The sequence below is a fragment of the Simochromis diagramma genome, unplaced genomic scaffold (assembly GCF_900408965.1).
Source record: "Simochromis diagramma unplaced genomic scaffold, fSimDia1.1 OVJJ01000293.1, whole genome shotgun sequence".
Classification (NCBI taxonomy): Eukaryota; Metazoa; Chordata; class Actinopteri; order Cichliformes; family Cichlidae; genus Simochromis; species Simochromis diagramma.
In genome coordinates, this window is record NW_024386801.1 from 11,844,608 (window position 1) to 11,872,540 (window position 27,933).

Here is a 27,933-nt window from a genome sequence, read left to right on the forward strand (position 1 = left end):
AACAAAAATTCAGCTCAGTTTCATTCATTTTTGTTTATATAGCACCAGTCCACAATGATCATGTCATCTCAAGGCAGTAACTTTAAAAAAAATAAAAATAATTTAAAGTCTTTAATTTAAACTTCACCACAAACTAAACTCACCGTCACTGACAAATTCAGCTGTTGTCAAGAAACAGCAATCTCAACACTGATTAATAACCACTTTCCTAAACAGCGCTTAACTAATTTATTAGCCCACCTGTCATAAAAACATGAAAATACAAATATTTTAGAGATCTTTGACTTTAGAAATGATTTAAGTCTATTTAAAACAAAGAAATTGTATTTTTATTTCCAGGTAAATAGCAGCAGAATTCACGTTAACAATTAATCGCACATAACATTCAACCACTAAAACTATTTTTTTCAGTCAGGAAAAGTAAATGGCTAAAAATATTGAGCTTTACTATTTTACTATTATTTTATTTTACTATTTTTCCTGCAATTTTGTAGAACAGTACATTTGAAAATTAACAGATAACTGAAATAATCATATTTTAGCATTGAAAATATCATGTTGATTAAAGAGCTTTCACATACTGGTGGATTAAAAATGACAGAAACATAAAACATTTTTTGGTAATTATAATGTAATTATTGGTACCCTAACCCAATGTCAACATCTGGACACAATGCATGTGAACTCCGAACAATGTTTCTATTGCAATTCTTCTAATAGTTGTTAAATTATTATATTGTGTAAATTTTCAGTTTTAAGTAAATTTTGTAGTTCATACGTAGCAGTGTGAACACTGCCGTATGAAAGCAGTGTTAATGAGGCCGGGAAAACATGTTGAGATGACAGCAGTTTAATGACTTCCATGACAATATACAGGCACTGGTGTAATCACAACTAAATGTCAGACAACATAAGGCCTGGTGCATAATGGCTTCAAATTGATATCTCTCTCTTGCTTTAATTATGAAATGCAAATTTTGCTTAAAAGGTATTGATTGTAGTTTAAAGGAAGAGCAAGCCGTCAGCCTGAAAAGTGAAGAGAGGACCCTGGAGTCACAGCAGACTGAACATGTGCATGGGGAGGGGTTTGCTTTGTGAAATAAAAGCCAGGGAGGATCTTTCTGGTTAGCTGCCTTACTTTGTCTTACATAAAATGAGATTAGGGGTTAAGTAACTACAAGGTTGGGATGATTATCAGTTATGATTGCTACTATTTAGATGCAGACTTTGGTCATTAATCAAAGCAGTTAGTCCGGGACCTGTGAAGCAGATTTCCAAGTAACTGAATCCCCAGAGTCAGGTGCGTCACTCAGTTTGGGAAGCAGGAGATGAACCGGTGCAGGGAGCCGGACTGTGGATAGCTATCTATCATGAACAAACTAGGCTTCCGAGAGCAGAGTGACAGGTCTTGCACACAGAGCTAAGCGGCATGCCAGGCTGGGACGTTTTAACCCTGGAGACACTGCACCCTCTGGCTGGCCTTCCCAGGAGAATGAATGTTATTGCTTGGGATTCAACATGTGCTCCGGTAAACATAAACCAAACCTAGCTCATATTGCTTCACCCTCGACTGGAAACCTAACCTCAGTGACTGAATGAACCAGTATCATAATTAAATCATCAGTGCTTCGCTTTTACTGTGCCTGCAACCCTAACCACAGCAGGAGATGGGTGAAAGGAACACGGCTCTGCCAGCCGGTGATCATAGTGTAACCAAAAGCTGAATAGTGGAGCATGGCAGGAGCCAGTAGGGCAACAGACACCCACCTAACACCCACTTAGACCTTATCTGGATATCTGTGCTATCATTCTTTTAGTTACTCCTACATTATCCTTACTTACCGCAGCCCTTTTGAACATTGTTCATTACAATTGAGAAGGAAGGTGCAGATTTACTTATTAGCCTGCACATTTTTAAACCTTTTCTGTGTTTTTTACCCAGTTGTTTCTGGTTTTACGTTTGAATTTCCAATCCTCAAGCTCCTGTCAAAGCTCAGCTCGCACACCCCACATATCTAGATTTATGTGACGATCGTATGGTGTGATTTGTTGTTTTTTTAGTGGCATATGGCATGAAGTTATGATTAAAACTGTGCAATGGACAACTTTCCCCTCCCCTGTAACCCAGATGGCAGCTGAATATCATCAAGAGCTCCCACTCTGTGGACTTCTGGTTTCACGGTAGCTGCTTACAAGATAGTCTAATATGAATGGGGCCCTATGGAGCTGTAGCCAAAAATGCTCATTATTGTTTCAATAGGAGTCAATACAATGGATATAGTTTTTAGGTTTGAAATAAATGTGCCTTTCTGTTAGTATTATGCGTGCCACAGCACCTCAACCACTTCACAGCATGCAGCATTTTGATTTTATACACAAAGCAGCGGTCGCTGTTGGATTATGTTGTGATTTAATTCAGCTCCTAACATTTCCTGTAGCTGCTGTTTGCAAACAGGTGCCATCAAAGAATTATGTCATCTCAAATCCTTAATATAACTGCTAATCAGCATTTGGAGAATGCTAAAGTTTAGTCAGTACTGGCATGTTAGAGAAAAAAATGAACTTTTCTTTTCAACTGTGTGCTGCAGCAGCACAATAGCTTATTCTTTATGTGGTGAAAGAACGCAATATCACTAAAGCAATGTATCATTAATATTATACAGGTTACAGCTGACTAAATAGAATTCAAATTAGATAACAAAACATTGTAACTTTCAGTACCAACATTTTCTTTTGTCTCTCAAACACAACAATCAGCTGGAGCCATCAGACAGTGAATGATCTGAAATCCACAACCTTCAGCAAACTCTGCTGCAGGTAGGAGGTTTGCTCGCTCTTACTTCAGTAGCTAATGGCATGTTGCACTGCATGTCTAATGACTGAGACCCTATCAGAGCTCATCCTGTCGAACAGAGGATATTAAGGAAGGTAGTTACAAAAGCCAGACTTTAATTTGACCTCTGCCTGCCCTTTTCTCTAGTGAGGTGGCTCCGAGAAGCAGGCCGGGAGTTTGGGCAGTTGGTGATGAATGACTGTATTTGGTGGGCAGATTGTTACAGTTCCACACTAATTGAGGGGGTCAACACAAAGAGCAAATGTGGTAATTGAGTCACTTGACTGTGGCTATTGAGCTTACCGCAGTTCTTTTGACCCTGTAGCCTGGCCTGGAGTCTCCCACTGAGCCCTGTCTGTTTTTGTTCTCAAAGATATTATTGTCTCTTTTATTAGTTCTTTTTATGCACATCTTCAGTTGTCTGAGGGAGGTTTATTGGACTCTAAGTGCTGCACAGTTTTTATTAGAATGATTAAAAGCAGTCAACAGTATATAGAGCTGTCCTGTGGTCGGGAAAAGTCTAAGCTTCAGGTGACCGTTATGTTGTATTTTCTCACCAAAAATATGCTTCATCCCCATCATTTATACTGGAATCATGTAAAGAGATTTCTTTTATTAAGCTACAAGTGCAGGGAGAAAGGCCTTTCTGATGAACCCATGACCATGTGAGTGTTGCATTGAGAAACACTGGAAGAAATGTCAGCATACCTTTTAAATTTATCTGTGTGAGTTTTATTAAAGTTTTCATATTTTCAGAATATGAGTTTGATCAATTAAATGATAAAGGTCTGAAGATTATTGGACTGTCTATGCCAAGCATGCTAAACTACACATGTGCTGCAATATCCTTTTACCAACTCTATTGCTATATCGCTACACATGTTATAGTTTTACTTCACTGGAAGTCTGATGGTCTTATTTAGTGTTTTCATGAATAACTCCCGAGTCCATGTACATTAGTCGCTTCTACTTATCCTGTTTTGGCAGTGTTAAAAAAAGCAGCTGCACAATGAAACAGGACTTTACATTATCTGTTTTTCTTCTGATTATATATTTTATTATTTCTTTCTATAAAACTTTAGAAAATTTGAAAATGACATGATCTTCTCACGTCATTTTTTTCTAATCTACACTTGAAGATCAAGAAGATTTTTTAGGATTTACATATACATATATTTTAAAAAAATGCTAATATTTATAACATAAGAGGCTTCAACTAGATAATAATTGCCACTAAAACATGTTTATTATAAAAAGTAATTGCTGGTTGACTCTGTTTTAGGTCATATATTTAAATTAAAACAAATAATAATAATTTTCTCTGCTGATTGTATCATCTACTCCCTTTTCCTTCTCTTTGGTAGATCGCCTTAAATAACATCTGTGTGTTTGTCTGTTTTTATCATTTTCTAACTTCTTCTTTTGAGATATTTTGGCTGAGCCACCCTCCCGTTTTCATTTTGCCAGAGGAGTCATCTTTGTGGTGTAAGACAGGTTCCCGTGTTATTGGATGGAGTTTAATGGATCTGTTGGCCTTTGCATTTGCTTTGCTCCTGAAACATGTGCTCAGCTGAGACTTGGGCAGAACACCATCCATTTACACCTAATGGCCAATGCCTTTGGATGTGTTGAGTTGTGAACAAACCTCTCACTGTGCACGCGTGTGTGTGTGTGCGTGTGTGAAAAGCTACAAGGACAAATGCATTCTGCATTTAATGAGTGTGGGCCAAAGGGAACCTGGGTAGTTAAAACTGAGAGTTGGCGAGACTATTTTGTCCCTTGTTACCTGACTCTTCTGTTGCACCTTTAAACTGCAACATGCCACTAAACTACTCTGATGGTCTCGCAGGACAGATGTAGAGGCTGCAATCCTGTGCGAATGGGATTGATGGACCACATTAAACTCTGAGCTTCATCCTGCTTAAATGCTTTTGCACTCTAAATCTTTTCTGCTATATCGCACTGTGGTAAGAGCACAGACTGTAAAAGGTTTATCCGAGAGATTGCTGGACTGTCATTTGAACTGTATATGTGGTTGATATGTGTGCCTATTTATTTTCTTAAATGCATGGGTAGAAACAAAGATGAGATTTCTTTGTTTATCTTGGCACATCTCCCAAAAGCCTTTTAAATGTCCGCCCTTCTCCTCAAATCCTCCTTACTCCTAAGATGTGATTGTTTGAACGCACAGAAATATGGATGTTGTAATTACTATTTGCGCAAACAAGACAGCAGCTTCATTGATATGCTGCCACTGATAAGACAAGAGCTTGGCAGTGAGACAATGGTTGAGGCCACCAGGGGCTCGCGAGCACCAGGGACGTAGGACCGTCCTGCCTCCTTCGTCAATGCAGACAACCAACAAAAGCGGCCTGTCATTCACGGCACACGAGCGTTTTTAATTAATTTTCACTCAGCTCTCCTCGGAGTGCTTATGTGGTGATGTTGACCCCCAGATCTGAATGTAGATCTGAATGTAGCTTTCTCTTCGTCTCTGCCCGTCAGAAGGTCAGCAGTGCAGTCATCCTAAACAGAAGCCCCATTTTCTATAGTCCTGGACTCATGAGGTTGTTAACATTGTCCTAACCAGGGACGTGTTAGAGGTCAGTCGGGAAAATCGCAAGAAGGCTTGTGTAAGAGCATGCAAAACATGATAAACAGTACGGACCCGCATCGACGATCTGTGTAGAATTCAGCAATGTTGCGACCTGTAAAAAACTGCCAGCACAATCTACCTATTAGCCTTTACAACGACGTAATGCACACATCCTTATGTGGCATTAAGACTATACAGAGAAGGGTTTTAATGATGTTCTCGCCATGCATAAGTGCAAATCTGGGTGGCCTGTGGATAAGCCGGATCAGGGTTGATCAAATTGCTATTGTCTTAAAGCCATTCTGATTCGGATTAGTTCACAGGAGTGGTCACACCCGCTTGGTCTGTAAATCTATAGGTCCTTATGTTTCCACCTTGCACTCCCACTAGGCTTTGTGATCTGCCAGGGCTTTGGAGGATGAAAGGAAGTGGGATCTTGTTATTCTTTTTTGAATGTACCAACTGTGTTCAAGGGAGCTTTTGAAATAAGTGCCCTTGACCTATCCTTAGGTTTATCTCTCCGTGTCTTTGCCGTCCCTCTTTTGTCTCTGCAGGGGGCTGAATTTAGTCTGATTAACTAATGACGGCAATGCTGTTAGAAATTAAGGTTTTGGGGTGACCGCAGGGTTTTCTTCAAAGTCCCGTCATCCTGCAGGTGGCTCTTCACCTTGGCTTTCCATGAGGAGATTAAACTTGCAGTTCACCTGATCTGCTTACTTACATCTCACCCATGGCTGTAAAAGCAGTGTTTTGATCATACCCTCTAGACCTTCATCATTTTTATTCCATGGTCTTGCCCACTCCCTCCCCTGCATCCCTATGCAATAAAACCAAATTCAAAGGAAGAAGCTACTGAAAATATCTTTAGAGTAGCTTTAATGCCATTCTTTGAAAAATATTTAACCATTTTCTGATGAGTGTTTTTTGGGGGGCTAATCAAGGGTGGCATTATTTTAGCCAGCTTTTCAGTCTGGCCCGGGTGGCTGGGTAAGATGTCCTCTGGTCTCTGAAAGGTTTAGAACTAATAGTGGACCATTTTGCTCACAATTAATAGAGCTCCCCATGAGACCAGAAGCCTATAGACTTGTGGAAATACTGTAGCAGCCTTCAGGCAGCTAGCTAGATGTGGCTTTCTTCCCCGTCACTCACATTTGTCGTAATGGCACGAGAGCCTCACTGGCTATTCCCCAATGCTGTGTGTATGCATGAGTGTGTGTGGAGCCCACTGCCCCAAGCATGTCTCATTTCAAAGTGCTGTCACTCCCTGCTTCCTGGCATCTATTAACACCCACCATTATCATGCTAATCTACATTGTATGATTACATAAAGTAATTTATGCACAGCTCTATCCCATGTCTGCACAGAGAGGCATGCTGCTATTGTTGAATGTTTTAAAAAGAACATTTCATGATCGTCGCATTCACTTTATTTCCTCGCTCTTTGAATCTTCTCACACTTTTCACTCTAGTCGTCTTACTTTATCAACAAAATCCTTAAAAGCTCTTACGAAGGTTTGAAGGCCTCTACCTACTGGGAAAATAATAGCTAAAACCACTAAGTGAACCACGCTGCTTTGTTCATGAAGAGGGGATGAGTTTAGATCAGTTTCCTCGCAGTCCTCTTTAGCTCCATATCGGAAATGGCAAGAATGTGTTTTGTGTTGAAAGCAGAGGGCAAGAGATGAGCTCTCTTCCTCATTTATTCACAGCTAGTGGAGTAATTAGGAATGCAGAAGGCTGTTAAATTAAAACTGAATTGCACTTATTAACATTTTAACTACCAACCCCACCCTCTTTAGACACTAAACAAGGACAGTTTCAGCTCTAATATGCCTGAAGAATCCCGCTGAGGGGACTTTTTATGTATCTCTAAAACAAAGACGTTCTTTAAAGTAAGATCTCCCTTTTGTTTAAACAACCAAGCATTTAACATTCAGTGTAATATGCCCAGGCTTCCTCCATGCTGTCAGGAGACACACCACCAGAGCTTCTCAAACTCTCTGCTTAATGGAACACTATTTGTGGTCAGATTGGATAGCTAATGGTGCTCCCTTTGAGGGTAACTCTCCAAATTAAATAGCATGGATTCACATCTGTCAGACAAAACCAGGAGGCTCTTTGTAATCAATGACCCAAACCAAGAGAGGCTCCACAGGGGGCACCTCCGCTATGATGGCAGAAAGCATAAGGAGCCACCAGGGAAGGAGGCAGCTCACCTGCTCTAACAACCACTGTGCTGGGCTTGTGGAGAGCACGCTAGAACCTGGAAGGGAGCATCGGCAGGGTTAATGTACATTTATAGAACAGGTCAAACTACTTAAGCCAGGCACTGATTTATAATGCAGGAGTGCAATGTGACTAAACTGTAAAGGGAATTCTTGTTTTTCTGTGCAAACATTGCCGTCGGTGTTGTGTTAAAATGTTGAACCCCATTAATTTTATCACTCCCCCTCTCTTGTTTCTCTACGTCTCTAAATTTTGTTTGGAGGAGAGACTAGCAAGGCCTCCCGCTGTTGCGGAGAATTTCCTCTCGTTGTTAATTTTCCCTGCTCCATATGGCGCCACAGACACTTCACCTGCAGGCTGTAGCAGGCCGTGCAGCAGCCAGCAGACATCCTCGGGCTCAGGCTGTCATTTACACAGGCCTGTGCATCTGTCTGAGCAGAACAGAGCGCAGCAGAATGGAAACAGCTCTTCCGTTCTCACCTCACCGCCTGAGACCAGCACCAGCTACCTGACGAAATCAGATACTGTTTCTGAAATATACTGAAATGCAATAAGGAGGCAGCAGCAGGTTAAGACAAGACGCCGTCTTTGTAGCCCTGAACCGGCACTTTGGAAAAGTCCAGCTGGAAAAAAGCCAGCGAGATCATGCCAGACGTCTGCATGCGAGTCTGTCAGTCTGTCTTTGAGCACGTGCATGCATGTGTGTCCACAGTATGTTTGTGTGTGTGTGTGTGTGTGTGTGTGTGTGTGTGTGTGTGTGTGTGTGTGTGTGTGTGTGTGTGTGTGTGTGTGTGTGTGTTTTCAGGGGACCTGAAGTTTGCCTATGGCAGAGCCATGGAAGAGAGCATTTCATCCTGGTTTGTCATTGATTAGAGAAGGGTCTTTAATTCCTTCCCACCCCATGTTGTGATTCATTTGCATTTGTGTCAGGAGGTAATGGAGTTTTGCTCCACGGTTTGCTCTGAAAATCTTGAAGATGTGGTCTAATGTGCATGCAGCCGCTAGCAAAGAGCTTTCTGATTTATTAGGTCTCTTGTGTTGGCTCATTTTTTCCCATCTTCCTTATCTTTGAGTAGGACTCTGTGCTTCTCAAACACAGAGGAGCGAATACTGTAAAAAAAAAAAAGAAAGAAAGAAAGAAACTCTCAATATGCTTGTAATGATTATTATTTTACAGAAGAAATTTGCATCCAAAACAGACACACAATTTTGTAATAGAACTGTAGAGCAGTTTTCTATTCCGCTTACATTAATTTAAAACGTTATATGATGTATATGTTTTATTTACTGCAAAATCTCAACCATTATAAGCTCTCAGTGACATAAATTTGAAAAAATATATATATAAAAAGAGGAAAACCTACAGCCCATATCATAAATATATCAGCAAAAGTAAAATAAAATATCTCTAAATGCTCATAACAAGCACTGTGAATTTACAGTCTTTGTTTTTTTTTTTCTAAAAATGATTTTAGAAAAGTGCAAACATCCGTTTTTTTCAATTATGTGACAGTTTGTTAATTAGTGTCTGATAATTCTTCGAGTCTTTTGCACTAATTTACTGCAGTGAAAGCCGTGAGATGTCCCTCATCATCCCAGCACATGCCCTCATTTTCCATGAATCTTAAAGGGTTCCTGTTCACAGAGGTCTGATTTTCCCATTATGTCGGAGATGAGATATGAGGTTAGGGGAAGCGCCTGGATTGACTGTGGGTTGGTAAGTTGGTCTGGTTTTCTCTGCAAAGTTGGGAAAATGTGGTGATAAAATTTGTCAGCCTCTGGGGGAGGCCGTGTTCAGGGTCACGGCTAAATCTGTGTGCCACGGGCAAAAGGCTAGCCCATAATTCCAGCACAGACGAGCGGAGAGCTGACCTCACTACAGCTGAGGCCAAGCCACACTGATTTCAGCCCACCTGCTGGATAGTCAGTGGGATAACAATGGAGGCGAGGGGAGAGACAGCGGTCTCTCACTCTCTCTTCTTTTCTCCTTTTCTTCTCGGTCTGTAGGGAAACCTAAATGTCCTTGCACATCGGCAGACTCGCAGCTTTTTCTTCATTTCCTCCTCAAAAGAATGCAGCTGTTCACATAACAGCACCGTGCTTTTCAAGTAGCAAATGGAATTTTCAAGGAATCCCTCCACATACTCGGTTTATCAAAGAAAGAACTCAATAAACATCAAAAACGGCAGAACTCGCACTCTTACAGTTGCTGTTTATGTTAATCCACATATTGATTTTCTATTATATCAAAGTGTTGCATCAACATGCAATCACATTAATACATCTTACCTATTGTGAGTCATGGCTCATTCAACTGATAAATATGTAAATTAAGATGTTTTATAGTTGATGGCCAACATTAATCTCATTTGGATGTCTTAAACCAAATTAAATGAGAAAGGGTAGCTCATAGCAGTTTGGAAAGAGTGTTGCAAATTCATCTCTGAATTAAAAAGGAAATGAGCAGGGGATAGAGCTCACTTTTTTTTTATTACAAATGTTAATGAAAAATGTTATTGACTTGAACAAATGGAAAATACACCTGGAAATGTATATTAAAACCCCCTTTCCAATTTCTCTCTCTGTGTAGTTTGCAATTATAGTTATTTCAGCAATAGTGGGGGAATTAATTTTGCGTGCAGACTGATAATGTTAGCAGTGTAAAAAGAATGGATATTGTGTTGGATAGGGGGTCTCTAGGTATTTAGAAGGAGGGGAGAGAGCAAAGCTTTATTTAATTGAGAGAATGAATCAATAACAGCTGCGGCGCTTTGTCAGAGAAGGCCTTGCGAAATGAGCAAGTAATTTAATGTGGACAATCCAAGGCCAGGTGGATGGTTGATTGAAGGAGTGTATTCGTGGTGGAAGACCATCAGCTGTAGCTAGATGCAGGTGGGCATCTTAAAAACTTAACAAGTTACAAGGACAAGCACTTCCATTGACGCTACGTTTTTAGTTGTGGCTGAGAAGTATAGCTGTTCTTTCTCCTCACTAGATGATGACAAGATCACTGGCTGCTTCTTTGCCTCTTAACATATCTTGACCAAATATCCTTAAATCCACAATTAAGAATGTGAAGTTTCAGAGTATCCATCCAAGTGATGCCGCTTTAATGGTAAATAACAATCCTCCACTTCATCCTCGTAGGGATATTTTTTTTCTTCTTGATCTAAGTTTCTGGAAACTCTTTTTCTGTTAGAACAGTTCTTACTGTTTATAAGTAGAAAGAAAAATAGTTTTTCCTCGCTAGTTACATCTTACAGTTCAGTTTCATTGTTGCTGGATGCTGGCAAATGTTTTTTTTTTTTTCAGATCTCACGTATGCATCATTGCTCTCAGGCCATCACTGAAATCCTTTCTAGAAAAATCAATCTTTAAGGTAAATTAGTCTCCCTGCGCACTGGCAGGCATCCCAGTATGTAAATTCATGTGCTAATTCACAACATGATTTCATTTCAACTTTCAAGCAAATGAGATTTTAATTGAAAATGAGATCTTCCATAGAGTTTCTCACTGGAGATGTGCAGCAGGGGAATGGTACTTTTCGCAGATTGTTTTAAGAGGCACGAACACTTTTGTTTTTAATCTTCCGAGCCATTTTGCAAAAAAAAAGAAAAAAAAAGAAATACACACACACACACACACACACACACACAAAAGACATTGCACATTTCTCAGCATTTCCTCCACAACCTGCAGGTTGGCGAAAAGGCAATGTGAAATTAACATTGCGCTTCAGCTCCTTGTCCGTATGAAAAGGTGGGCTATTAGCGTATGTGTGTGTTTTCATTATGTTAATGGTGTTAACACATGGCCGCAGATTGCCACCAGTGGTGCAGTAATTTTGTCTTGCTGATCATAAAGTGTCCGAGTGGGTCATTTTGATTATGACACGCTAATTACATATTGCTTTGCCTCTTTGTGTATTCTTCCCCTCAAACTCAGAGCGACCTACAGTCTTTAATGGTAAGCTTTTATGCGTTGGAGGGAAGAAAATAGCAGGAAAAGATCTCTGTCTATGTTCCTGACGGCTATGCTGCATGCATGCTTCACTGCTTCCCTTTAAACTTCCTAAATTGTGTTTCACAATAAATAGATGCCCAAGCCCTTAACTGCCAGTATTAGATTAGATACCATTAGATGTAATAGAAAATTCTCTCCCTGTAATATTTTCATAAGAGTTTGAGGCATTTGATTAATCTGACCACATTTTATTGCATTAATGATTTTTTTTCCTTCCCACTCTGCTGTAAAGACATTGTATACAGGCTAATGCTGTTTTCTCTCTCCCCACTCTGCTCGCTCTCATTCATCCTCAGCCGTTATTGCAATGCATTGTTGATGAGGTGAGTCGGCGTCTTATGTGCTTTCACTCCTAAAGTCATTCCTAATGGAGTGGAAACCTTATATTTTGTTTCCTAATGAAGCACAGGAGTGGCAGACAGCTCCGCTTGGGCTGTCCTTTGGCTGCCTGCAGGTTGAAGCCACCGGGCCGAGCCTCGCTGCTCTGAGGGAGACAGCGGGGGATGCTGGGCCGGGGCAGCAGACAGCTTATGCATGAACTTATACACAGGATGCGGGAAGTCTTAAAGAAAAAAATCTTTTAAAATACTCCATTGGAAGTAGAGGTGCGGATTTAGAATTTAACTTAAGTAAACATATGAACTTCAACACTCTGGTACAGTGGTTAGCAGCGTGGCCTCACAGGAAAAGGGTCCTGGGTTTGAATTCACCCGCCAGCTAGAGGCTTTCTGTGTGGAGTTTGTATGCGCTCCCTGTTTATGGGAATGGGTTCCCTCCAAGTTCTCCGGCTTCCTCTCATAATCCAAAGACATACATGTAGTGTTAACTGGCTATTCTAAAACATCATTGGATGTGAATGTGAGCATGAATGGCTGCCTGTCCAAGGTATACTGTGCCTTTTGCCCTATGATAGCTAGGATAAGGTCTAGGCCTCATGACACTTGACTCCTATGACCCTGAACTGGTCATACTTGGTTGGCTGGATGAAAGTGTGAGAGCAGCATCAGCAAAATATGTGTTAATTATGAGTAGTTAAAGAAACCATTAAATAGCAGATATTTTTATGAGTGTCATGTTTTAATGCCATAATTGGATGATCAGATGTTAATCAGATTTTGTAAACGAATCTGTGGTTTTGTGTCATATCTGTCTATTACATACATAATCAAGGTACAGCCAACATGATTTTACTTTAATTGAACTCGAACGCTGGGGGAAACAGCTAACCTTGCGTTGGAGAACAGCATCTCTAATTTAATTGGCACTAAAACTGAAGTGTAAAAATAAGTTGGCGCACTCACACGTGTTCTTTGTTCGTGCTAAGCTAAGCAAACTAGCTGCTCAGTCTAGCTGCAAGTGCCTTAATTAACTCTCTGATAACTTGTAGCTGCATCTGTCAGATGCTGTAACATCTCCATTTTAAACAGTGTAGCAAAGTAGAACACAGAAGAACTCAAGTGAAGTACAGCTCGCTTTAAATCGATATACTTTCAGCTATCAGAAACATCTGTAGTTTATAAAGGAAAGAAAATACAAGAAAAACTGAACCGTTGAGGGGTCGCTGCTTCTTTTTTTTTTCTTTGTCTCTGAAAATTAATGCAAAGTTGTTCTGAGTGATCACCTGCTTCCTAAAATTAAACATTTATATTTAGACATGGGGGTCTGTCAGAATGAGTGGTCCCTGACTGGCTTTACATTGTATTTAACACAGATTACATCCTGTGGGAGATAACAGATACCACTGTCCACAACAATTATCCAAAAATCCAGTGAAGTATCATCTCCTGAATAGTTCACATAGTGGACCAACACCTCACTAACTAACTTTATGTTGTTTTTTCCCCCTTTTTTGTCACCTCTCTGTGCATCGGTGCATTAACACATCGGATTATTCATTCAGATCTGCATCAGAAATCGAGGATTTCATGACCCCAGTCGCTGCTTTAATGCTGTGTTCAGCCAGAACTGAAGCGGTGATGGCTCTGCGCACTCAGAGTCTGTGGAAAATCTGAGCTATTCTGAGCTGAGGTTTCACAGCAAGGTCACTTTTAAAACAAAATGTCTCCCCTGCTATCTAGGTCACAGCACATTCTGTTACTTTCTCCGAAACTTCCTCCCTTCCTTCCTGCAGCTTATAATTAAACACACACAATTATCCCAAATTTAATGGGATTTCAGAACCAGGCTTTTATTTAAGAGGTAATGAATAATATTTTAATTGCATATGTAACTGTGAGATCGAAATGTGCTCCTCTCATCACGTGTAATTACTATGCCACATTTTTCTCGTGTAATATTCTATGAATGCGATCAATAACTGATGAACATCTTTTTGTATCAGTTATTAATTATGAAATGTTCCAGGAGGATGAAAAAGAAGAGGCATAGGCACACTGAAAACATATGGACTGAGTCCTTTTGTTTATTGATCTCTGTAATTAATGATATAATGCATGTCACTGAAGTAGTTTGACCTCTGAACCGATCATTATTCGGAGTGTAGCAGCATCAATCAAACTGCGCTTTTCTCAGATCTATTTCTGAACACCCCCTCAGGGACAGACAAAGCACCCACTGTATCCTCATTTCTATTCAGCTGACCGTGGCCTTAGTATGAATGATTTAGACATCTGTACATCAGACACAGACAGTATGAGAAGCAGTAATGTGAGATTTTACAAGCCGCTGCTGAAGTTCATAAAGAACACAGTGTTTGCTTCGCTGCCTCAAACTCCCAGAGAAGAAAAAAAAATCATTTCCTTTATAGGACTTTGGTGTATTTACTGATTTGTTGTTCTCTCTGTTCCACCTCGGAAACAACATGTATTTACTCGTCTTGGCGAGATGTTGTTTTTGTGTCCAGTAATGACAGGCTCAGTGGTGTTATTCGCCCTCTTCACATCGTAATGACTATATGAATGTTTGCCTTTTGGATAGAGTGGCGGCCAGATTGTTTGGGCTATCCGGAAAAAGCGACATGCATCACCGCCCAGCCTGGGGTCTAGAGGTGGTGTGTGGTGTTTATGTCCCACTCCAGCAAGCGTCCCAGGCTCTCCTTGGGACGGGTGTATTAGAATAAGTCATTCCGCTGTTAATTTAAATGGCTTAATACATCACTCTAAGGTGGCAGAGAGATGTGAGCGGCAGAGGGAAGGAATATGAGAGAGAGAAGCCAAGGGGTGTTTCTTCAATATCAAATGAAATTGAATCCTGTGTTACCTCACTTTTGCTGTTTCTCAAGCAGCTCCCAGGCTATTAATGGAAACCTGGAACAGGATTGGTTCAGTCTTACGGTTCTTTAATTTCACCACAGCTCCCAGATGTTAGGTCTTTGTCTCATTGCTGATCCCTTGCTGATCTATGCTGTTGTCTTTATCCCGCCTCCAGTCCGCTGTGGCTGTGTGTTGTGTTATTGGGTCAGGTGAATCTATCAAGGACGGAGAGTTGGGCAGTTCACACACCAGGGGGATAATTACAGGGTGATTGGTGTCCTCACGCTCTCTGCTCTCACTATCTTTGTCTCCTCCCTGCTAGCCTCACCCTTACATAAACGCACACAGCATGCCTGGTATTGGAAGTCGACCAAAAAAAGGAAAAAAAGAAAAGCTGCTTAGTCCCGGGATCCCGGCCCTCTTACCTTCTAGATCTCGGGGGCCCAGTTTGAACCAGCTGTGTTTGTTTGACAGAAAACATGCGCGTCATTGTTTACAGATGTTTTGCACTTATTTACACCACCTCATTGTGCAGAACACAAGAGACAGCACACTGGATTTCTGCACTACCACCACATCTGCTGCTATTATTACCCTAACCTCCTCCCATGGATAATTCATCACCCTTACCTTCCAACCACATTCTCTTTCTGTCTTACTCAGCCTTGATTCCTCACATCTGCACGTCCTTTCACGGTCATAATGACACACTGCTCAAGTTGAATTAATTACTTTGTAAAACCCATTCCAGTTTTCACTCTTTAAGGAATAGTTTGTCATTTTGGAGGATACCCACATTTGCGGCCCTGGTGAGAGTTAGCGACTTAGCTTAGAGGACCAATGCCGCTCTTCTGTCTGTCATTCAGACTTGAAGCTAGAGTCTAGAGTCTTAGCTTAACTTAGCATAAAGATCAATAATAGCTGGCCTGGTTTTCTCCAAAGATAAATATACTCTGAGTGTGTTTCTAGTCAAGACACTTTCATCTGTTACCATGTGGAAGGTCAAAGATTCATGAGAAATTTTCAGTTGAGTCACCAGCATGCTCACTTTTAACTCAGGGAAATAGTGAAGAAACTTAAAGCCATGCAATAATTATTTGTTTTTATTTCAGTGTGAACATACACAAGCCTAACCTCTTCACAAAATATACTGGGTCAGAAAACCCACCAGACAATGAAGTCGAAGCATCCCAGTGCAATTAAATATCTCTTCTGACTATCAACTACAATACAAATATTGTGAGGTCAAATAATCCCACCACCAGCTTGTATATATGTGTGTGTGTGTGTGTTGTATTTTGTTTTCTTTTTTTAATATGTTTAACAAATACTTAGCTAACCGTGGTTAGGACCCCTGTCAGTCACGTGACCAGGCGGAGTCTCTGGTTTGTACCAGCTGCTTCCTCACCTTTGCTGTGCCGGTTTTATAGTGACAAGAATGCAAATCATGCACTTAAAAAAAATGTTGTCCTGTGTTGTCCTTTAAGCAACACCTCTTTACTCTCCTGCGTGTTGGATGCACCTTGTATTTCATTGTATATTTATTCGTGCGCTTTTCAAAGTTTGTAACCTTGAAAACACGCTTTCTTTGGCGAGGGGAGGGAGGCTTTTATATTTTTGTGTTAGACATGTTGCTGACAAGTATGTTGCACGCCCTCTCACCTGCATGTGATCTTGATGGAAATCTCTGGTTTTTTGTTCACGCATACGCGCGCACACACTTTGCACTTCCCGACTTTGAAAACTGCCAATAGAGCAACAGCAGGCTGTTTCAGCACTCTGGACAGTTCCTCCACAGAGACCCGCGGGGATGTTTGAACCGGAGGCTCTCCTCAGCAACACCACCACTCCCACCCAAGTAAGACTGGGGACACCAAGGCTGAGTCCAGCACTGAGATTTGCCACTTCCAGATCCTGATTGTGTGTGCGCGCACGCACAGATGACTCCACTGGAGTCACACAACCCTTCCCCCACATACGCATATCATCCACCCAGAGCTATTCTATCTGTATGGAAATTTGGGCTCCACAGCTGGAATCCCACAAAGCACTGTCATCTACTAATAGTTATTATCGCTTTGGCCTGCTCCCTCACAAAAACCCTGCAATACAAGCACATCGCATCTTTATGGTAATGCCCTACAATAACAGCCCCAAGCTATGGTGCATAGACCTTTGTTATCATTACGATAATTCCCATTCTCACTTGACTCCTCATTACACTATTGAAACTGCTCGGGGTTGGATATAGACAAATTCCTGTATCTTCCTTTATTACACTGTAGCATACAGTGATAGTGCACAGAACTTAGGGTCCCTAAATACTCAAGCAGTCCCTATAATGGCAATTTAAGAGTTGTTCTTGTGAATTAGCAGCAGAGAGATCTGTTTGCTATAGCATCAAGGCGCTTTTGAACTTGGTTCTTGTTGGGGATGAACAGCGTAGAGTTTAAATGCAGATTGGATTATGTTATATTATGTTTGACAAAACTCTGTTTATTTTTATTATACTGTAGAAAAGAAATAGCAAAATTATTTTGAGGTCCTTTTTTCTTTGTCAACTGCTTTCTTCAAGGTCAATTTTACTTCACACATTAAAAAAACTTCTATGGTTAAAAATTCTAAGGTTAAAAATGAATTAATGCATATTAGGTTGTTTCCAATGTAATTTAACACATATTTGCTACAGTGTTAATATCTAGAATATATTAGTATATTACTGTCTTTTTGTCAGCATTATTTTTCGGTACTGGTGGCAAATATAGCTTTACATATCTGATCTCAAAGTTAAGTTAAATGCTGCTACGGCCGTTTGATTTCTTTGTGTATTTTTTTATTTTTCTTCCTTTGATTTTTCTATTTTATTTTATTTTATTACTTTTTTGTCCAGCGTCGACCAAAATCTTCATTCGCTGCCATCAGGATCGTGAACTCTGTGCTCTGAACTCTGCATCTTCAATCATGAAGCTCATTGCCTTTAGTGACTGCTTTAGCTGCATGCTCGATCTAATTGTATTACACATATTAGTATGGGCAAAATGCATCTTTGAATCAGTGTGATGTTTGCTCTCTGATGGGTGCAGAGTTCATCATGAGAAAAAAAGGATTTGAATTTGCCAGGAGGTTTTCTCTCTCTCTCTCTCTCTTTTGGCCTGTTTTTTCCAAAACAGACGAGTCTGTGATTTACGACACACGCCTTCTACGATGCGCTTCAGGTCAGCTCTATATTGCAAGCAAGGCTCAGAGAGACATGGCAGCTTGTGTCCTTGCATCTCTCCATGAATGCCCGCACAAGGCCTCTGGATTGCACAAAAAAGTAATTGCGGAGTGATGGGCACAGCTTGTCCCGTGCAGCCTGTGTCCCACACTTGAAGGCTCTCCTCGGAGCACCCTCATTGTCACATAGCCTTTTAGCACCTTTGTTCCTTCCTTCCCTCAGGACCTCACAGCTCACCATTGGCAGATGAGTCCCTGTCTGTGACAAAAGGGTCCCTGCGCTCAGCCTCATTTGATGCTGTGATGAACTCCCCCCCCCCCCCCTCACTCACACTCAACACACACACACTGCACACCTCCTCCTGCGAGAAGAAATGTTCCGTTTAGCGGTGGAGGATGTGGGGGTCAGGACCCAGGGGTGGGCTTTTAGGAGACAAATAAACATCAGAGCAGGAGAGGGGTGATGACTTGTTTACACGTTAGCGAGCATTTAGCAAGTCTCACTGTTTTCAGCGCGTCTCTCCGGTGGCCTCTCAAACAGCTGATCTTTCTCTTTTGTTGTCCTTCCAGCTCACGATCAACACCGGTGGAATCATGTTGAACAGTCTCAACTTGATCTTGATGCGTACCTGATCAGTCCTGGATCACGTGTCTTTTATCCATGAATTACTGCGCATCGCCCTCTCAGAGAGAGCAAAACCGGGAAGATCCAGAATAATTAGCCTGCAGCACTTTTGCCAGTGATTGTCATCAAACAGTCTCTTGCACATTTTGCGCTGCTCTTACCCTTCCAGTGTTTTTTTTAAACCTAATCAGGCAAACACACACATACACGCATTTGAACACACTAACTCACAAACTGCATCTTTCTAATACCATCTAATGAGGTGATGACCAACCACTTGTTATAATTGCTTCAGTCTCCTTTTAATTTTCAAGCTTATTAATCATATGTAGAGTTATTTAAGAATGCATAAATTAATCTTAGATTAAAAAGCCTATCAAAGCTTCAAAACAATTAAAGAGTAAGGTAAGATTTCCCCTGGGCTGGCACTTTTATTTTAATAGAGTGTTCAGGTGATTATCATACTTTGATGCAGCACTGTGATTAATGCAGACACACTTTTAAACGAGCTGTTCTGGCTTGCACACATAAAAAGGTAGAATAAGCACGAACCTGACGATGACCTCACTGACTTTTTTTTTTTTTTTTTTTTGGAGGGTGGGCTACTTTTCCCATTTCCTCGCCTGTAGGTGTGGTTGAAAATCGCTATTTACACACCACTTCCTGCAGAGAGGGAGTCCTGCGAAATAAGTCTGTAGCATTAACAGGAGAAGAGGGTCGTTGTCAGTCTTTTGAATACTTGAAAGCATGCTCATTTGGAGTGGTTCAGTCTGTCAACACAACTTTTGATTCATCTGAATGTAACACTGGCTGTTAAGGGGGTTTACTCTGCTGCTTCAGTGATCAACGGATATTGCCATTCAATCTGAATCTGGTTACTCATTTGAGACGAACAACACCATCTTATTCTCCTTTTTAGCAAAAATAAAAGAATATTTTTTATCATACAACGTGGACATTAATCCCATTAATTTGCATTTGGCGAATATAAATGTTTCTACTTCCACATTTAACGCTGACTGGACAGAAATCTGCATTAAATTCATAATTCTGATATCAGTAATATGCATTTTTATTTGCATTTTGCAACTGTTTTATTATTATTATTATTATTATTATTATTATTATTATCATTATTATTATTATTATTCCCGTGGTATCACATGGTACACTTCTCAGAATAAGTGAACAATTACGGATACGTTGTTATTACCGCTCTGCCCCACTGAGGTCGATGGGGCCAACGGGATCGCGTCCTGTTACCTTCATCAATATTACATGACTGCCTGTCGCAGCACTTGTGCCAGTTGAAAACAATTAATCCAAACCTTTATTGGCTTTTAAAGGGTAAATGTTGGTCGTTTATGGCACGAGGCTTCACAGTTTTCTTCTTGTGGATGCCTTTCTTTCAAAAAAGAGAGAAGGACCCAAGCGAGAGATCACCAAAGTGACCTTATAGAGCAGCTGGTGATTGTCACAGCGCGTGTTTAGGCCGGGGAGCTGGTAAACGGCGTGTCCGTGGGAACACAGCACATGATGAAGGCCTGAGCGCCGTATTCATAGGCGGACGCGCACAACAATGTGTTGGGGGGTCCCTGCTGTTTTTAGCGGAATGCCTGATCCCACTGCAGCCTCCTCCGTGCATAATGCCAAATAGCCCTGAGAAGGAGCAAAAAATAATGAAACGCATGTAACCGACACCACACCATGACGGAATTATGATAAAATATTATATTTTTTTTTTTATTTAAATGTATTTTTATCATATTTAAAATATAAGAAAGCCGATTGCTTTAAAAAAAACAACAACAACGATTTATTCATTTATTTAATGTATCTTTTCTAAACACTTTACCCAATAAACCTCCAGGCTGCTTTAAGACTAAGCACTCAGATCAGCTCATCTTCATTGGTCATGAATCCATAGTTAATTCAGACTGCCTGTGTGAGTGGGAGTGTCTTGCCATAAGTTTTGCCGTCACTTGATTGCGATCGTTGTAGTGGAGTGGGGGGGGGCTGTACCACAGTCTGCCTGCCATGTGGACTCTGCTGCTGCTGGTGGCGCAACACAAACCATCCGCACACACTGAGAGGGGAGCAGAGAGGCGGGAGGGAGGCGGTGCTGCACGGACAACTGCGTCCCACTCCTAAAGCAAACATCTTCAAGTCCTCCAGCGCGGAGTTGTCATTGCTCCGACATTCACTTGATCACAGCTTTGTCGGTCACGGCGGAGGGGAGCTGCGCGAGCGTCTGAGGTGAGTTTGGGAACAGACTTTGGGCAGCAGATGCACTGAGTGTTTTTGGGGTGTTCCTTATTATTTACGCGCAGTCTCTTTGATATAATCGTGTTCATACACTGAAAAGGTTTAAGATATTAAAGCAAATATAATTCCGTGAACTTTAAGCGTGGAGTAGCTTATATGATTTCTCTGCAATGTCCTAAACACGAGTGTCTGCTTTAAAGACTAATTTCTAAAAATAAAGCATCAGCTTCGTGTGTCTTAAATTAAAAACGAAGGCCTGCAAATGACTTGTCCTCGACCTAAAAACGCTGCAGTGAAAGCTAATTATAAAGCTGGAGTTTTGGCGTTCGTTTAACTCACGTGTTCATATCAAACCTTGCTTTTCTTTTTTTTTTTCCCTGCAGCTTCTAGGCCTCCAAGGATGGACTCGATACCTGCGGGGCGAGACTCCACTTCCTCGCCAAACTCCAAACAAGAACTTTCCTACCCGAGCACTAACTTGAAGCCCAACCAGGTCGGAGAGACTGTGCTGTACGGAATACCGATCGTGTCTTTGGTAATAGACGGCCAGGAGAGACTGTGCCTCGCACAAATATCCAACACCTTATTGAAGAATTATAGCTATAACGAGATACACAACAGGCGTGTCGCGCTGGGGATCACTTGCGTCCAATGCACCCCTGTCCAGTTGGAGATCCTGCGGAGAGCAGGGGCGATGCCCATCTCCTCCAGGCGCTGCGGGATGATCACTAAACGCGAGGCAGAGAGACTTTGTAAGTCCTTCCTAGGAGCTCACTCGCCCCCTAAACTTCCGGAGAATTTTGCCTTTGATGTGTCCCACGAGTGCGCCTGGGGGAGTCGAGGCAGCTTCATCCCGGCCAGATACAACAGCTCCAGGGCCAAGTGCATTAAGTGCTCCTATTGCAACATGTACTTCTCCCCGAATAAATTCATATTTCACTCCCACCGCACGCCGGAGTCCAAGTACACGCAGCCAGACGCAGCTAATTTCAATTCTTGGCGGCGGCATCTAAAACTAACAGATAAAGGCAGTGCCATGGAGATTTTACACGCGTGGGAAGACGTGAAGGCCATGTTCAACGGGGGGAGTCGCAAGAGGACGCTGCCAGGCAGTGGGTCCGGGTCTAGCTCTCCTTTGAAATCACACGAGCCCAGCCGTCCACAAAGCTCCCCGGAGATCCCCGCAAAGATCCTCAGCTGCGAGGGCAGCCGGGGTGCTATGACGAGCACGCGCAGCTACCCGGTCATCCCGGTGCCCAGCAAGGGCTTCGGGATAATGCAAAAGATCCCACCACCCCTCTTCCCTCACCCATACGGGTTCCCGGCTTTCGGCCTGTGCCAGAAGAAAGAAGACGGCATGATGGGCGAGCAAAGCAAAGCCGGCCTCCCGGGTGTGCTGTGGCCTGCCACCAAGGACAGCGCCTACCACTCCTTCCCCATGTTCTGGCCCGCGGCCGGCGCGCTGCCCATGCCCCCATATCCCCAAACCCAGCACAAGCCCCCTCCAGAGCTGCTGTGTCCGCCCAGGCAGACTGACATGGACATGTCCGAGCACAGTGACCGCAGCACCAACACATCGAAAGACAGCGCGGTCGATAACGACCGATGCTCCAGCACTCAGTCTCTGCGCAACGAAGAAGACAAGTCAGGGGACGAGGGGAGGCCGGCGGAGGGGGTGCCGCTCCAGCCCCGGAAAATCAGCTACGTGTCGGCGTTCAGACCTGTCATCAAAGACGCTGACTGCATCGCCAAGCTGTACGGCAACAGAAGCGCGTACAACGGCTGTCGCACCGGTTACTTATCGCCCGACTTTTTAAGCGAGAGCTCGAGCTACCGCTCTGTGTCCCCGTGCGTAGACAGCGAGGGCGAGCCAGACGTGGACGTGGAGACAAACAAAACGCAGGACGAGGAAGAGGAGGAGGGCTCCCGGCCTCTGTCTTCGGTGTGTCCTCGGACTCCCCTAGCTTTGACACACACCGTTTCACCACACGATTCTGACTCTAAAGGCCTGCAGGAGAGCAGCCTGGTCGATTCCCAGAAAACGAGCCTGCACGTGGCCCAGTCCTCTGAAAGAGAACTGCAGACCAAGCAGTTATCAGAGAGCCACATAGCTGCACCTTTCACCGAAGTGAGTGACTTCAAACACGGGCGATAATTCAGAGCTGTAATTTTCCCCTGAAGATCGGGTTCTGTTCTTTTTGCCTGTATGTGTACGTTTCAGCAGAGAAATGTGTGCTTGTGGGGGAATTTCTGTCTATGTTAAAACAGTGTAACAGTAACAACAAAAGGCATGTCCACATCACTTAGGAGGGGGAATAAAATCTTTTATCGTTTCTCTAATAAAATATCTATACATTAATTAAAGGTTTTCATTATTCATTTTTTTAATGTTTTACTCCATTACAAATATTTTTTTTTTTTCACCAAACTTCAAAGAAGTGGTAATTCTTTTTCCTTTAGGTTTACACACCAGAGAGGAGTGAGCTGCAACAAAGGAGCAGTCCGTATCAATTCAGAGCTGCGAATTACCCGCCTGGAGTAGGCCTACTTACAACAAACGGTTAGACTTTTATTTTCCTGCCTTTGTTTAAAAAAAAAAAAAATTGGAAAAAAAGGGAGGGAAAAAATTATATCGACTTATTTTGTCTTAAGATGAGAGTGCAAGTAAAGAAGAGCCGTCTTCCACAGTGGAGGAGATCGAAACGAAATCTTTTAACGAACAAAGCAGCGAGGAGCACCAGCGAGAGCCGGATGAAGGTAAGTTACACCGAGGTCAGAAAAAAGGGATTTCAAAAAAAAAAAAAAGCTCAGGAGATGTGGGACTACATTTTTGCCGAAGAACTTAATTTATATTATGTGTACTCAGGCGAGGACGCGCCACCCAGAGCTCTACCAACACAAAGGGACATACAAAGTCTGGCAAAAGGTAAGCTATCTACTGCTTCTATTATTATTATTATTATTATTATTATTATTATTATTATTATTATTATTATTTACATTTGACGTAGCCTACTTTATTGAGTTTTTCTCCATCACATACATTTATAAATATAAAAAAAAGCTCATGAGAGGTTGTAGATTAGCGGGCCTAAATTTTATAAATCAAGCAAAACTTGAGTCAGTTTCAACGTCCTGTCGCTCATCTGCACCTTCAGAGTCTTTGTATTTTCGAGGTGGAGCGACCTTTAATTAACAAATTAGAAACACTGAAGTTAAAGTTAATAAGACAACACCTCAGACTTTCCACTTTCATCTTTTGTTACATAAATGTGGGGTTTGGCGGGGGTGTCGTCTGCAGTCCAGGAAGACCTGCTCTGAATTTTCAGTGCAGATGATGATAATGATGTGCTCATCACTGTCATTAAAAATAGCAAAAGTGTCCTACATGGAAGCTGATGGGAAAGCCCTCATCTTTTCTCCTTCAACACCCGGCGTTTTTGTTTGATTTTGATTTGTTTCTTTTTCTGTGTTTATTTATTTGTTTATTTTTGCAGAAGAGCTACAAAAGCAGCTCTTGGAGCAGGTGGAGCTGAGGAAAAAGCTGGAACGTGAATTTCAACATTTAAAAGGTAAGCTAATCTCTGCCACGGTGCATGTAAAGGCAAATGTTCCTCCTCTCTGAGGCCAAAACATAAGCCTTAATATATCAAATCCACCTCAGCAGTAGTTCCCATGTGCTGCAGCGGAACTAAATAACTGCTGTTTTTAATCTGATCTACCTTTTCCCCTTTTTCATATTGATATACTGAGTATATGTTTTTAAAATATATGTGGACAGCAGAAAAAAAGGGTAACTTTAAAAAGTCAATGTTTGATTTTTACGAAACACTAACTGAAAAATATCTATAATAATATAATTATATATAAAACTGTTCCCCATCCACCACAATGAAAAATGTTACAGAACATTCCCATCTGCAGTCCATACATTAAGACCATCTGGATATGACACTAACAGCTTCACACTGGCAATGTAAAGATCATGATTTTGAAAATGAAACTAACCATGTCCTCAAGAACCAGCTGCATTCAGGTGATCAATCAGGTGAATATCAGGTGAGATATGAGCAAATATTTTTTTTGTAACTTAAAATAATTTTATCCACCTTTTCTTACAAATAAATAAATACCTTTTTTCTGAAACATATTATATAGCAATATTAATATTTGGCAGACTCATATAAAAATTGAGAATTGATGTAATACCCAAAATATGTGCACTGGTTGCAGTACAGGTAAAGATGAATAAAAATTAAGATAAACCTGCAAGAATGGAAACTAAATGATGTCACATACAGGTAAGTGATGATGAAGGCTTCCATATATAAAACTATTTGTTTTTCAAAATTGTTGGAAAGAAATTAAACCTATATGTGGCCCATTTAGCATATATATATATATATTATAAATTTTTTTAATAATATTAAAATTATTATTAAAAATCTAGGAACAAGACAGTAAAACTTGTTAATATCAACCCTGTAATATCATTAATATTGAAAACTATTTTTTATTTTAATTTTGATACCTAGCATAATCCCCCTATTACTATATCTGAAAGTAAGACTGTTATGAATATAAGAGTGGTGAAGAAACATTAACACATAAAAATCTGAGCAGATGTTATGATATAACATATTTAAAGGGTATTCCGTTTATATTTCTCCTAATGTAAACATGTCCTTGCAAATGTTTTTTTAACTTTCATCAGTGGCATCAATATTTTAATTATAGGTCGGATTTATTTTCATTTAAATGCTATAAATAAAAAAAATTATTGTCATAAGAAAATGTTTTTGTTTCCAGCTGAAGGCATGCCCGGGTGTTTGCTACCGTTGATGCCCTTGGTTTGTAGCTTTAGCTTGAGAAGAGCGCCCTCTACTGATCAGCTGCCCGACAAGTTTAATACATGCATCTGTTATGAATGGCATCAGCCTCTTAAAAGCCTTAATTTATAAGAAACGATTGCCTCTCTCTAAACAAACATTCCACTTTGTTTGTTTATGCTGTGGAGGTTACATGATTGTTAAAAATGACAAAGATCAGAGGTACAAACATTTCCTACATGGTGCTGTCAGTAACTTTGGGGACAGCGGTGGCTAAAATGAAGGGGTTTTTTTCTGCCTGTGAAATAATTGTGGTTGGTTTACTGACTCAGATCTTTCATTTGCTTCTCAGATAATTTTCAGGATCAAATGAAAAGGGAACTTTCCTACAGGGAGGAGATGGTCCAGCAGCTTCACATAGTCAGAGGTGAGAAAAATAAAGCAAAGGCAGCGCACACAACAGCGTTTCAAGATGTTTCTAACTGTGGGATTTACAGATATTTTATAGCTTATTTTTCATGTAAAATCACCGACGACAGTCTATGTGCTCAATTAGGTTTATTTTACTGTTTTCATATATAACGGACAAGCCTGATTTTCACATGATCTCTGTTTTTGGCATCAGGGGTGCAAAGTGGTGAACAGTATCATAACGTAACTTTACTACGATTTATATCAACAGATATTAGTGGCCAGCTCTTGCCTCTTGCGTGCACACTTACCCCAGTGAATTGCTCCAGAAAGAGAAGGTTGAAGGGTAATTGTGGATGGACAGGCTATTTAAGTGGATGGTCCACTGCCTCTTTAAACGCTTCCAAACTACTTGTTTTGAGCAACTCCGACTCATATCATGAATCGATCATATCATCATTTAACTGTAAACGTGCAGTTGTGTTTAACTTGTCTTGTGTAGGTCTAAATATTTAAACAGCAGCAGCCTCTGTAATCCCCAGCAGGATGATTTACGCTCACATGCGCGTGCACTATTGATTGTTTGATCTCCTTCTTCATAGAAGCTCACGACGCTTTACACCATTTCTCCTGTAAGATGTTGACTCCTCGCCACTGCACCGGATCCTGCTCCTTCAAATCGCCTCTGCTACCACCGTGAATCAGACACAGGGGCGCGAGGACGCAGCCACAGCTTCTGTTAAAAACCACACCACGGGAGATTTAAAAACCACCACGGACACTCTGAGCCAAGCTGAAAGTAGTCTAAAGTGTAATTACCTGTAATATTAAAAAAAAAAAAAAAAAAAAAGTGGATCTCCACCCTCAGCGTTTATGTATCTCGCATACAGTGATTTGTTTTATTGAAATTATCCCATCGATTATTATTATTTGTGGCAAAGTGCAATGACAATGTATGTTTGTTGTAAAGGTGGGTTATTATTTCTTCTTCTTCATTTTTTCCTCCCCCTATCAACAATAGCAGCTTTGATTAGACGGTTCATTGCTCCTTATCCTCTCAGTATTGTAAATAAGTCTACTAATTTTAATGTGTTCTTCCATGCAGGCCAGTAGCTTACCTTGGATGTTATGCACTTTAAAACGAGTGGTGGGAATTACAGTAAAAAACAAAACAAAACAAAATACAAAAAAGCCTCCGCGTTGAAATACAGCATATTTATTTCTGTAGCGGTCAAACTATGCCTATTTGCTGTTGGAAATTTGAAAAACACAGAAATTAGTAGGCTGAATTAGTGCATCTGCGACCTTGTAAGCAGTGACATATCCTATTAAGAATAGTCTATTCCTCCATGTAATATTTGTTTTTGTCGCTAATGAATAAATCATTTTATTTAAAGAAGTGTGATTTATTTCCCCCCATATTTACATTTCTTTTTACCTTTTTGATTCCCACAACTTTTTTTTCTTTTTTTTCCTGCAAGTAATCAATCAACATAGGATCTCGTGAGCCAGTGGACTCCTAATTTAGCAAAACCCACTTATGTGAGTGCACCTTTCACCTTTGTGAATGAATGGATGAAGCTATATGCTGTAAGCGTTATTTAAATAACTGTTTGTGGAGGGGGACATAATGCCATATCCATGAGAAAACAGCTTTCTACACGCGGAAAACAAGCAACCCGAGGCTATTTTGAGTG

General features: G+C 41.1%; 1 protein-coding gene across 2 annotated transcripts; it reads left to right on the forward strand.

The window, feature by feature from the left end:
• skor1b (SKI family transcriptional corepressor 1b) lies at positions 1-27,580 on the forward strand. Of its 2 annotated transcripts, none has more exons than XM_040025845.1 (8): positions 1-20,987; positions 21,380-23,124; positions 23,457-23,556; positions 23,649-23,753; positions 23,863-23,922; positions 24,494-24,568; positions 26,178-26,252; positions 26,839-27,580. In XM_040025845.1, exons 2-8 carry the CDS (start codon positions 21,397-21,399, stop codon positions 26,934-26,936), a joined length of 2,241 nt encoding a protein of 746 aa, XP_039881779.1. In that variant the 5' UTR covers positions 1-20,987; positions 21,380-21,396; the 3' UTR covers positions 26,937-27,580. The 2 variants fall into 2 exon arrangements, with proteins under 2 accessions (XP_039881779.1, XP_039881780.1); XM_040025846.1 differs by having other exon boundaries at positions 26,842-27,580.
• The last annotated feature ends 353 nt before the right edge of the window (positions 27,581-27,933 follow it).